Raw genomic sequence first — 12,382 nt, 5'->3', positions numbered from 1 at the left:
TGGAGGGCCCTCTGCTCAGTATCAGGACCTTATGAGGGTGGTATAGCTCTGAAGGCAGACTGGAGGGCCCTCTGCTCAGTATCAGGGCCTTATGAGGCTGGTATAGCTCTGAAGGCAGACTGGAGGGCCCTCTGCTCAGTATCAGGGCCTTATGAGGCTGGTATAGCTCTGAAGGCAGACTGGAGGGCCCTCTGCTCAGTATCAGGGCCTTATGAGGCTGGTATAGCTCTGAAGGCAGACTGGAGGGCCCTCTGCTCAATATCGGGACCTTATGAGGCTGGTATAGCTCTGAAGGCAGACTGGAGGGCCCTCTGCTCAGTATCGGGGCCTTATGAGGCTGGTATAGCTCTGAAGGCAGACTGGAGGGCCCTCTGCTCAGTATCAGGGCCTTATGAGGCTGGTATAGCTCTGAAGGCAGACTGGAGGGCCCTCTGCTCAGTATCAGGACCTTATGAGGGTGGTATAGCTCTGAAGGCAGACTGGAGGGCCCTCTGCTCAGTATCAGGGCCTTATGAGGCTGGTATAGCTCTGAAGGCAGACTGGAGGGTCCTCTGCTCAGTATCAGGACCTTATGAGGCTGGTATAGCTCTGAAGGCAGACTGGAGGGCCCTCTGCTCAGTATCAGGGCCTTATGAGGCTGGTATAGCTCTGAAGGCAGACTGGAGGGTCCTCTGCTCAGTATCAGGACCTTATGAGGCTGGTATAGCTCTGAAGGCAGACTGGAGGGCCCTCTGCTCAGTATCAGGGCCTTATGAGGCTAGTATAGCTCTGAAGGCAGACTGGAGGGCCCTCTGCTCAGTATCAGGGCCTTATGAGGCTGGTATAGCTCTGAAGGCAGACTGGAGGGCCCTCTGCTCAGTATCAGGGCCTTATGAGGCTGGTATAGCTCTGAAGGCAGACTGGAGGGCCCTCTGCTCAATATCGGGACCTTATGAGGCTGGTATAGCTCTGAAGGCAGACTGGAGGGCCCTCTGCTCAGTATCAGGGCCTTATGAGGCTGGTATAGCTCTGAAGGCAGACTGGAGGGCCCTCTGCTCAGTATCGGGGCCTTATGAGGCTGGTATAGCTCTGAAGGCAGACTGGAGGGCCCTCTGCTCAGTATCGGGGCCTTATGAGGCTGGTATAGCTCTGAAGGCAGACTGGAGGGCCCTCTGCTCAGTATCAGGGCCTTATGAGGCTGGTATAGCTCTGAAGGCAGACTGGAGGGCCCTCTGCTCAGTATCAGGGCCTTATGAGGCTGGTATAGCTCTGAAGGCAGACTGGAGGGCCCTCTGCTCAGTATCAGGGCCTTATGAGGCTGGTATAGCTCTGAAGGCAGACTGGAGGGCCCTCTGCTCAGTATCAGGACCTTATGAGGCTGGTATAGCTCTGAAGGCAGACTGGAGGGCCCTCTGCTCAGTATCAGGACCTTATGAGGCTGGTATAGCTCTGAAGGCAGACTGGAGGGCCCTCTGCTCAGTATCAGGACCTTATGAGGCTGGTATAGCTCTGAAGGCAGACTGGAGGGCCCTCTGCTCAGTATCGGGGCCTTATGAGGCTGGTATAGCTCTGAAGGCAGACTGGAGGGCCCTCTGCTCAGTATCGGGGCCTTATGAGGCTGGTATAGCTCTGAAGGCAGACTGGAGGGCCCTCTGCTCAGTATCGGGGCCTTATGAGGCTGGTATAGCTCTGAAGGCAGACTGGAGGGCCCTCTGCTCAGTATCAGGACCTTATGAGGCTGGTATAGCTCTGAAGGCAGACTGGAGGGCCCTCTGCTCAGTATCGGGGCCTTATGAGGCTGGTGTAGCTCTGAAGGCAGACTGGAGGGCCCTCTGCTCAGTATCAGGGCCTTATGAGGCTGGTATAGCTCTGAAGGCAGACTGGAGGGTCCTCTGCTCAGTATCAGGACCTTATGAGGCTGGTATAGCTCTGAAGGCAGACTGGAGGGCCCTCTGCTCAGTATCAGGGCCTTATGAGGCTGGTATAGCTCTGAAGGCAGACTGGAGGGCCCTCTGCTCAGTATCAGGGCCTTATGAGGCTGGTATAGCTCTGAAGGCAGACTGGAGGGCCCTCTGCTCAGTATCAGGGCCTTATGAGGCTGGTATAGCTCTGAAGGCAGACTGGAGGGCCCTCTGCTCAATATCGGGACCTTATGAGGCTGGTATAGCTCTGAAGGCAGACTGGAGGGCCCTCTGCTCAGTATCAGGGCCTTATGAGGCTGGTATAGCTCTGAAGGCAGACTGGAGGGCCCTCTGCTCAGTATCAGGACCTTATGAGGGTGGTATAGCTCTGAAGGCAGACTGGAGGGCCCTCTGCTCAGTATCAGGGCCTTATGAGCCTGGTATAGCTCTGAAGGCAGACTGGAGGGTCCTCTGCTCAGTATCAGGACCTTATGAGGCTGGTATAGCTCTGAAGGCAGACTGGAGGGCCCTCTGCTCAGTATCAGGGCCTTATGAGGCTGGTATAGCTCTGAAGGCAGACTGGAGGGTCCTCTGCTCAGTATCAGGACCTTATGAGGCTGGTATAGCTCTGAAGGCAGACTGGAGGGCCCTCTGCTCAGTATCAGGGCCTTATGAGGCTGGTATAGCTCTGAAGGCAGACTGGAGGGCCCTCTGCTCAGTATCGGGGCCTTATGAGGCTGGTATAGCTCTGAAGGCAGACTGGAGGGCCCTCTGCTCAGTATCGGGGCCTTATGAGGCTGGTATAGCTCTGAAGGCAGACTGGAGGGCCCTCTGCTCAGTATCGGGGCCTTATGAGGCTGGTATAGCTCTGAAGGCAGACTGGAGGGCCCTCTGCTCAGTATCAGGACCTTATGAGGCTGGTATAGCTCTGAAGGCAGACTGGAGGGCCCTCTGCTCAGTATCGGGGCCTTATGAGGCTGGTGTAGCTCTGAAGGCAGACTGGAGGGCCCTCTGCTCAGTATCAGGGCCTTATGAGGCTGGTATAGCTCTGAAGGCAGACTGGAGGGTCCTCTGCTCAGTATCAGGACCTTATGAGGCTGGTATAGCTCTGAAGGCAGACTGGAGGGCCCTCTGCTCAGTATCAGGGCCTTATGAGGCTGGTATAGCTCTGAAGGCAGACTGGAGGGCCCTCTGCTCAGTATCAGGGCCTTATGAGGCTGGTATAGCTCTGAAGGCAGACTGGAGGGCCCTCTGCTCAGTATCAGGGCCTTATGAAGCTGGTATAGCTCTGAAGGCAGACTGGAGGGCCCTCTGCTCAATATCGGGACCTTATGAGGCTGGTATAGCTCTGAAGGCAGACTGGAGGGCCCTCTGCTCAGTATCGGGGCCTTATGAGGCTGGTATAGCTCTGAAGGCAGACTGGAGGGCCCTCTGCTCAGTATCAGGACCTTATGAGGGTGGTATAGCTCTGAAGGCAGACTGGAGGGCCCTCTGCTCAGTATCAGGGCCTTATGAGGCTGGTATAGCTCTGAAGGCAGACTGGAGGGCCCTCTGCTCAGTATAAGGGCCTTATGAGGCTGGTATAGCTCTGAAGGCAGACTGGAGGGCCCTCTGCTCAGTATCAGGGCCTTATGAGACTGGTATAGCTCTGAAGGCAGACTGGAGGGCCCTCTGCTCAGTATCGGGGCCTTATGAGGCTGGTATAGCTCTGAAGGCAGACTGGAGGGCCCTCTGCTCAGTATCAGGACCTTATGAGGCTGGTATAGCTCTGAAGGCAGACTGGAGGGCCCTCTGCTCAGTATCAGGGCCTTATGAGGCTGGTATAGCTCTGAAGGCAGACTGGAGGGCCCTCTGCTCAGTATCAGGGCCTTATGAGGCTGGTATAGCTCTGAAGGCAGACTGGAGGGCCCTCTGCTCAGTATCAGGGCCTTATGAGGCTGGTATAGCTCTGAAGGCAGACTGGAGGGCCCTCTGCTCAGTATCAGGGCCTTATGAGGCTGGTATAGCTCTGAAGGCAGACTGGAGGGCCCTCTGCTCAGTATCAGGGCCTTATGAGGCTGGTATAGCTCTGAAGGCAGACTGGAGGGCCCTCTGCTCAGTATCAGGACCTTATGAGGCTGGTATAGCTCTGAAGGCAGACTGGAGGGCCCTCTGCTCAGTATCAGGGCCTTATGAGGCTGGTATAGCCTCAGTGAGGCCTGTTCAGATGTATGTTTTCTGATGGACATTTTCTCCATAGCTTGTAGTGAAGAATTTGGGATTTGACACCCGGGTCACCATCCTTGGGCATGTCCAACGAGGAGGGACCCCATCTGCATTTGACAGGATTTTGGTAAGTGGTGATTGAAATTACTAGACATTCGGCCCCTTCAAAAGATGTTTAGAAGCACTCGTTTATTGTGGAAGCTGACCAGAGGGCTCATCTCTGGAGATGCTAGTGGCCCATGTCCTTATTTAAACGTCCTTTGAGACTTTCTGACGTAGATTGATTTCCTGGGCTGAGGTCACAGCTGATGTGGGAAGCCAGTTTGGCTACTGATGTGGAAGACATGGGTGCCAGGAGAGTAAAACCCAGGATGTAGGAACGTGGTATCCCAAGTGCAAGCTTCCAGAAACTAACCCAAGAGGACAGCAGGCATCCTGAGTCCAAACCCTAAATTCTCATATTGCCTGGCAGTTCTTACTAGAGTTATAATCTTGCTGTTACAGAGATGAGTGGGGATATCCATGGCAGAACAGGATAGCCCCTTACTGAATCATTGCTTTACAGCATAGAAAGCAGGCAGAGTGTGAAATCTGGGGTGGTCTCCGGCTATGCACATGGTGTCTCTTGTGCATAGAATGAGGAGTTGGCTATCTCTTAGTGGTTGCAATTATCATTTGCAGGCCAGCCGTATGGGAGTGGAGGCTGTCATTGCCTTGCTGGAAGCTACCCCCGAGACCCCAGCCTGTGTCGTGTCACTAAGAGGAAACCAAGCAGTGCGCCTGCCACTGATGGAGTGTGTGCAAATGGTGAGCTCAGGTGCTGGGTCACCACGGACATTGGATGGACCACCTGTGGGAACAAGTGGGTGGTTGCTCCACTTTGTGTGGACTGCTTCAGACTCAGTGAGCACTGGGTTAAAGTGGCCTTTTGGAGGACAGAATGATACCCACTGGACAATGGCAGCAGACTTCCTGTGTCCTCGGACAGTGTGTGAAAGCTTCCCTGTGGCTTGCCTGTAGGTCATGAGCCTTCTCCGCTAAGAACTGGAAAACCCTTAAGAATCTCTGACTGTTGACACCTATCGTCACAGATGGCCCGTGCAGTGCCTGCACACCAGAAGCAGCAAGACCAAGTGCAGGAAAATGGTCCTGCCTAGAACTGGTGCTGTAGGCATGACAGGCCTACCATCCTCCAGTGTTACTTCCTGCCCTTTTGTCCCCGAGGACATTCTGATCCGTGAGGGTATTGGGGAACAGATTCCAATAAGGTTGAGATAGCCCCACTCAGTAGACGGAAGTGTCTACTGAGAGATGAAAGAAAAATGGATTCTACTTTTCCACTCAGTTTTTGAGTAGATGAGGTGACAGTGGGGTTTGCTTCATTAGAAAATGCTATTAACTTTTATTTCCCTGAGTTATTTTTTCATGAAAAGTTGTAATATTTAGGCTATTGAATGACCCTGTCACATATTCTTTTAATAACACACACACACACACACACACACGCGCACACACACACACACACACACAGAGAGAGACAGACAGAGAGAGAGCGAGACAGAGACAGAGACAGAGATAGAGACAGACAGACTAGGGACTTGCTGAAAATACCTTAATTCCCAGAAGCCAATAGGAGTACAGTCAGTATACATACATATGTGTGGCTATGTGTGGCTGTGTGTACAAAGATGAATGTGTGTTCCTGTGTATCCTTGGGGAGAGAAGGACAAGGGACGTGTCCAAAACTGTATGAGAGGTGATAGGCTTAAGACGGTTAGAACCCTGAACCACGTGTGTTTCTTTTCCTTGGAGCTTCCTGCTCATCCCTTGTGAGTTTACTGCGGAAAAGTAGGTTTGTCTGGATAACAACAACTTGTGCTGTTATCTTGCCTGGATATTCAAACCATCACACAGAGGTTTCATTAATAACCAGCCACAGAGGCTGCCTTTAATCCCTGTTCCTCTCAGCCACCATGAAGCATCCTTAAGTTCTGCAGTCTTCAGTGAGGTGATGAGCTACTTAGCTATGTTTTCCTTACCTGAGCTAGACTGTGGAATAATCAGATACTTTCTTAAGAGACCCATTGCCATGAACTTTGCCTTTGTGGAAGTCATCTTTATGATCTTGTGGCCATCCACGAGCAGCAGGAGTCACCTCCTCTTCTTTGGGGGCTCTAACCTCACAGCCGAGTTAGCTGTCAACTTGGCGGCCACTGACAACCCAGTGGGGTCAGATTGAAGGTCCAGCTGCAGAGCACTGAAGGCTTCATTCATTCTTGGTTTTTGTTTTTTTTCTAAGACCCAGGATGTACAGAAGGCAATGGATGAAAGAAGATTTAAGGAAGCCGTGAAACTCCGAGGAAGGTGAGTTATCAGGAATAAAACTCTAATTACTAGAAATTTAGGTCCTTGTTTGCTCATTGAGACTTAGTCTTAATATACAAATTTAAGAGTCCAGAGCTGAAGCTCAACAGTTACAAGCACAACCCAAGTTCAGTTCCCAGAACCCATATGCCTGACCTCAGAATTGCTGGACTCGGAGGCCCTCTTCTGGCCCCTAGAGGCATCTCACAAACCGCACATAACTAAAACCACAATGCCATCTTTTCTTTAGGCGTTTTGAGGGAAACCTGAACACCTATAAGCGTCTTGCCATTAAACTGCCTGATGAGAAGATTGTCAAGGTAGGTAGCCAGCTTCCATCAATGACCCAGTCTCCTGAGTGGCCTAGGTAACCCCCCCCCCCCCAGTGTGGGTCCCTGGAAATTATCTTCACCTCTCCTTTGTGATCCTGACATGGTCACCGCCTGCAAAACATGGCATAGTATGACCTCTTATAAATGTGCAACAGATGGGGGCTTGTGCCCATCTGATGACTTGGCACTACCCTGTTCTCTTTTCAGAGCAACTGCAATGTAGCCGTCATCAATGTAGGGGCACCTGCTGCCGGAATGAATGCAGCCGTGCGCTCTGCTGTTCGAGTCGGGATTGCAGACGGCCACAAGATGTTTGCAATCTATGACGGCTTTGAAGGATTCGCCAATGGCCAAGTGAGTCTCCCAGGAGTCCTAGGGATGTTAAAATGTTATTGTATTTGGGGAGGCCACCCTCCCCTCACAGCACCTACTAAATCACGATTCTTGGTGGTGGGACTATACCAAATACTGATTTGAGTGTTAAGGGTTACCTTCCACTTAGGAACCCTGCCCTAAGTTAAGTTCTTAGCCATTACATACAGCTCAGGGTGTCCTGTATTTTCAGATTTTCTCAAAAGGCCCAAAGGCACAGTAAGCCAATGATGCTCCCCTCACAGGCTATTGTGTTAAGTTCAGATGACAAAGTGCATGTCATACAAACCAGCGAAATAAAACCTTAAAAAAAGCAACTCTAATTCTTAAAAAAAAAAAGTACTATAATGCTCTGGGTCCTAGCCCCAGCACTGAGAGAAGAGCAGCAATTGGCCAACAGAGGTCTGCAGCAGTCACTGTTTTCCTTTTGTCGCATGTGATTCGCATATATTAATCCTTTGATTCGGATATATTAATCCGTTTGACCTCACACTACGTCTAAGGTCTTATCACCATCTTTTTCTTACGAGAGACGTGAGGAGTAGAAATATTGGCTCACTTGTGACAGTTCTTATGATGGCGCATTTGAAACAGGATGTGTCTGTACTTGGAACCCAGAGCTGCCGTACTTTCTACTATATCTGGCCAGTACCTTGGTCAGTTTGTAACCCTGTGGAATTACACATGTGAGCAAAACAGACTAAAAGCCCCACCTCTGCTGACTTTATATTTTGGAGGTGACAAGAGTAAGACTGTACTAACAAGCCATGTTGCTTATTTATAAGAAAGTGAAACAAGCTGGGACAATTTTTACAAGAGGCCACAGGCCCTGGGGGCTCTGCATGAGTTGCATGTAACAGGTGCTCATGGGAAGCCGATCTCCCACTAATAGGGTAAGTGGGGACCAAGAGAGGACATTGGTTCATTCCAGGCAGATGATATAATACAAAGACTTTGGGGTTGGATCTGCCCATGTTTTAGGATAATAAGAGCCAGGGTAGGGAGGAATATAGGAAGGAATCAGAAGGGGAGAACAAAGCAAGAGCCAGGTTATCTGTAGGGATTTGATTCTCTGACTAAGTAAGAGGGAAGGCTCTTAAGGAGGGGCTAGCACATGCTGGTACATCTTCTTTCCAGTGCCTAGTGGAGGCAGGAAGCAGGCAGAGTAGGTGGACTGTCCAAACATTTTACAGCAAGAAGTGTCAGAGGCAGCTGTGGGGACAATGACATGCCTTCAAGGATCAGGCTCCATTCTGAGGCAATAAAGACAATATAGTTTGTTCACGATGTATGTGCTGATGACACAAAAGCTAGGCATAGTCTATTGTGTTTCAGTTGACCAAATGAAAGGTCTAGAAATGGAATTTATAGAGTCAAAAATATGGAGCCTGTGCCAGTTCTCCGGGAACTCTAGGGAGCTGAAGTTGGAGATGCCAGGTTGGGGGATGTCTATAACTTTCCTAAAGATGCCACCAGGATCCATAGATAGTAAGAAGTTCACCAAACTTCACATGACCAGAAGCTTGTGACCTGGATTTCTGGCCCAGCATGTTCTGCTCTGTAACTAAGCCACACCTGACCTAGCGTGGGAATCGCCCTCCAGTTGATTAAACTTCATCTACTTAGCAAAGCTGTATTTGTGTTTCTCCCTTTATTCTCTTCTTTGTCTTTTTTTGCAAAAATTATTTTAACCATTGCCAAGTTTTAAAACATGGTATTCTTTTTTATTTTCTTTACTAGAGAGAGATTCTGGCCAGCTAAAGTGTCTACCCAGGACACATGTCTAGAGTTAGGGGGTGGGTGTCCCCTGCAGACAGGGAAGGAGCACTCTTCCTGAGGCTAGTATTTTGCTTAACCTTGGAAGGGCATGTCATAGCTTGGCTGAGTCAGCACTAGTGTGGAACCCGACTTGCAGCCTTACCCGTCTCTGTGGGCGCGCAGCCTGTGAGCATACAGAGAGAGCCCTAAGCTGTTTTCAGAGTCTTTCCTTCCGCAGTGCAGCTGTCTGACTGTGTGCTTGAACGTTAGATCAAAGAAATCGGCTGGGCAGATGTCGGAGGCTGGACTGGACAAGGAGGGTCCATTCTTGGGACAAAACGGTAAATTTAAAATTTTAACTCCTTTTATTTTATTTTCATTTTATGTGTATGGGTGTTTTGCCTGTATGTATGTCTGTACACTACATGAGAGGTAATTGGATCACCTGGGGCTGGAACTAAAAGGTGGTTGTGAGCTGCCATGTGGGTTCTGGGAACCAAAACCTGGTCCCCTGCAAGAGCAGCAAGTGCCCCTCACTCCTTAGTGATCCTACAGCTCTTAACAAAGAGGGAGAGGAACATTCGAGAGAGAGTGGCTGCATGTAGATATATTCTGTTTTTTCTGTAATGAATTCCTAATGTAGCAGGGACAGCTGCCTGCCATTGTCCCAGGAACCTCAGCTGTATTTGAGGGAGCTGAGAATGAACCTCAGTGCTAGGAAAGCGAGGGGAGAGTAGTGTGGACATGTAGCTCAGTGGTTAGAGTATTTGCCTAGCAGCCCTGAGGCCTCAGGTTTAGTCCCCCACACTTAAACAGAAGTTCAGTACTTTGTGGCCCTTTCTCCCCATTAATTCCCCATTTCTATCTGTTTGAAGAGCAAAACAATATGTGAAAAGCTTTTGTCTCTCTGGCCGTAAGAATGAACGATGGTTACAAAGGTTTCCATTTCCTTGGAAAGACACGGTTACCACAGCAACTTTTATAAAAGTGGACATTTAATTGGGGCTGGTTTACCGTTTCAGAGGTTTGGTGATTTCCAGGATGCAAGAATCAACACCAGCCACTACTGTACCTTGCATCTGTCATATGGAAGGGAAGCAATTTTTAGGGTTTTGGGCTCTTATGTCACTGTGGCTAATGTCTGAGAAGAATCAAATCAACTTTTCTGCTTGTTTCAGTATCATGGCTTGTAGTGCCAGATAGACAGATGGGGATTCCCCAGGGTGGCTTCCCCAGGCTTCTAGATTGCTTCTCTGTGCCATGGTGTTGGTGCTTTGGTGGCAAAGCCTCTGTAGACTGGTGATTATGTAGACAGACAGACTCCCTAGCCTCTGCAGAGAGTCAGCCCAGCTGCAGGCCCATGTATGCTTTATGGAAGGCAACCTGGGCATTGCTCTGAGCAGTGTGGAATGTGTGTGTATTGCATATAATTTCTATATACTTAATATTGTATTATTTAATATATATATTACTTATACACACATAAATATATTAAATACATTGTAAAACATATACATACACACATATATACATGTGCATATATCCAAAGGCATGTAATTAGGAAAATGGAAATTTCTAAGAGTAAATGATTACACTGAGTAACTGTAAGCTAATACGTATTTTCTTTTTCTCATGAGCCAGCACAATTCTTTTTGGCCTTTATGAGAAAGGACATTCTGTAGCCCAGGCTGCTCTTCAACTCAGTGGACGTTGGAATTTCAGGTGTCCACGGCCACGTCATTCTTCTGGATGGCTCTGTTTCTGTTTGTGTCCCTGCTCATTTTAATCTATTACAGTGCTATGGATTGAACTTAGAGCAACCATTGAGCTAGGTTCCCTGTCCACCTACCTTTGAGAAATGCTCTTTTGGGACATCATACCTTGCCAGTGCTTCCTTAAGCAATCATTTTCCAGGACTCTACTGGTGCTGTCAGCCATGGAGGCACAAAAAAGTAGCCCCACTGCCAACAGCACTTTTCATGCTACAGAACTGAGATATGGGTGGAAGGTGGGAGAAGAGACCCCAGTGGTGGGAAGAATGAATTCCAAGAAGTTTGGCAGCTTGTGGGTGTACTCTCACCTCTTGTTCTGTCTGTCTGTCTGTCTTCAGCACCCTACCTGGAAAGTACTTGGAGAAGATCGCAGAGCAGATGCATTCCCATAGTATCAATGCCCTTCTGATCATTGGAGGATTTGAGGTACGTTATTGTGTGTCTGTCTCCCTGCTTGTTCGTTCTGGAGGTGTGATTGGTAGCCCTATGTTTGCATCACATATACCCCATTTTAATGTCTACTCCTCAGGAAGTGGGGTTTTAATACACAAACCCATTGTCCTGAAACACAGAATAGCAGGGTAGCAAGATGTAGCACAAGACTAGCTCAATTCTGATAAATTAAACCAGTAAATTGTCTATTCTGCTGAAACTCCTTTTGATGTTTTCTCATTTGTTATCAATCTGTAGATATAATCCAATATTTGCCATTTGAGATATACTGCTGATTTTGAAAGGAAGGAGGTTATATGGTTAATGTTTCTCTTCGGACTTTTTTTTTTTAAACGTCATATATTATATTGGATTTATGTAGTCCTTAATTACATCCTACTCGATGGGGACGAAAGTCATAGAAATCGTAGAGAATTTACCAAAAGAAAGATAAGAACTTCACAAAACCAGATTCAAAATTAAGAGAGAGTTAATCGTAGTCCTGTATGCTAATACCACTTCTCCCCTTGACTCCCAGAAAGCTGCTTGTCCTTGTCTCTGCTCGTAACAATTCTGTGTTGGTTCTTCTAGTGGTACCTGCTCTCCTCACCGTGTACCCCGTGCACTGTGTACTCCCCGTGCTTGCTCGCTCCTGGCCACACGCTGTTCACGTCCCTCTCTCCCTCCCCTAGCCTTGCAATCACACAGACTTATCTGACAGGCCTACCTAGGACTCCTAGAGCTGGCAGCTGCCCGGGAGAAACATGAGGCGTTCTGTGTCCCCATGGTTATGGTTCCTGCTACTGTCTCCAACAATGTGCCGGGTTCCGATTTCAGCATCGGGGCAGACACAGCTCTGAACACTATCACAGACGTAAGTGTGGGTGTGCCAGCAAAGCAGGTGCCACTGACGCTAACCCGAGGCCGGGATCCTTTTATCTACCAGTGTACTAGAAATAGCCTTTTACCAATTGGATACCTAAATATTTTTATTTCAAGAAAGTACATTTTAAAACTTCCTTTTGGATTCTGAAAATGCTTAATTTAATTGCCCCCACCCCAGTTTTTCTCATGGGTTCTTCTGTGTTGCTGCTCGCATGACTTGACTCCATTACCAAGACCTGTGGAGTGACAGCCCATCCTAGCTCAAGCAGTGCTGGACCACGGTGTTTTCTGATCAGATCCTCAGCTAATTGCAGGGTTTTTAAGTTTTGGCCGGATGTAATTTTCCTTCAGCCTATTGCCTCTTATCGCACTTAAATCCTTT

The 12,382-nt window shown here is 48.8% G+C and overlaps 1 protein-coding gene across 7 annotated transcripts in view; it reads left to right on the top strand.

Moving 5' to 3' along the window:
• The window catches only part of Pfkp (phosphofructokinase, platelet), a 69,187-nt gene that overhangs the window by 39,213 nt on the left and 17,592 nt on the right, over positions 1-12,382 (top strand). For 3 of the 7 annotated variants that reach the window (XR_001780793.2, NM_001291071.1, XM_006516487.4), the window contains exons 9-15: positions 4,120-4,212; positions 4,767-4,892; positions 6,385-6,449; positions 6,700-6,769; positions 6,989-7,135; positions 9,182-9,252; positions 11,022-11,109. Coding sequence is in view for 3 of the 7 variants with exons in the window: in NM_001291071.1 (NP_001278000.1) it covers positions 4,120-4,212; positions 4,767-4,892; positions 6,385-6,449; positions 6,700-6,769; positions 6,989-7,135; positions 9,182-9,252; positions 11,022-11,109 (660 nt within the window). In the remaining 4 variants the exon portion in view is untranslated. Of the gene's footprint in view, positions 1-4,119; positions 4,213-4,766; positions 4,893-6,384; positions 6,450-6,699; positions 6,770-6,988; positions 7,136-9,181; positions 9,253-11,021; positions 11,110-11,807; positions 11,990-12,382 lie in introns of all 7 variants that reach the window. The other 4 variants (XR_001780791.2, NM_019703.4, XR_001780792.2 and 1 more) reach the window with 2 other exon arrangements.

This window comes from Mus musculus, chromosome 13, assembly GCF_000001635.26.
Source record: "Mus musculus strain C57BL/6J chromosome 13, GRCm38.p6 C57BL/6J".
Taxonomy (NCBI): domain Eukaryota; kingdom Metazoa; phylum Chordata; class Mammalia; order Rodentia; family Muridae; genus Mus; species Mus musculus.
The sequence above is the reverse complement of the archived record's forward strand: the minus strand, read 5'-3'. Positions and strand labels throughout refer to the sequence as shown.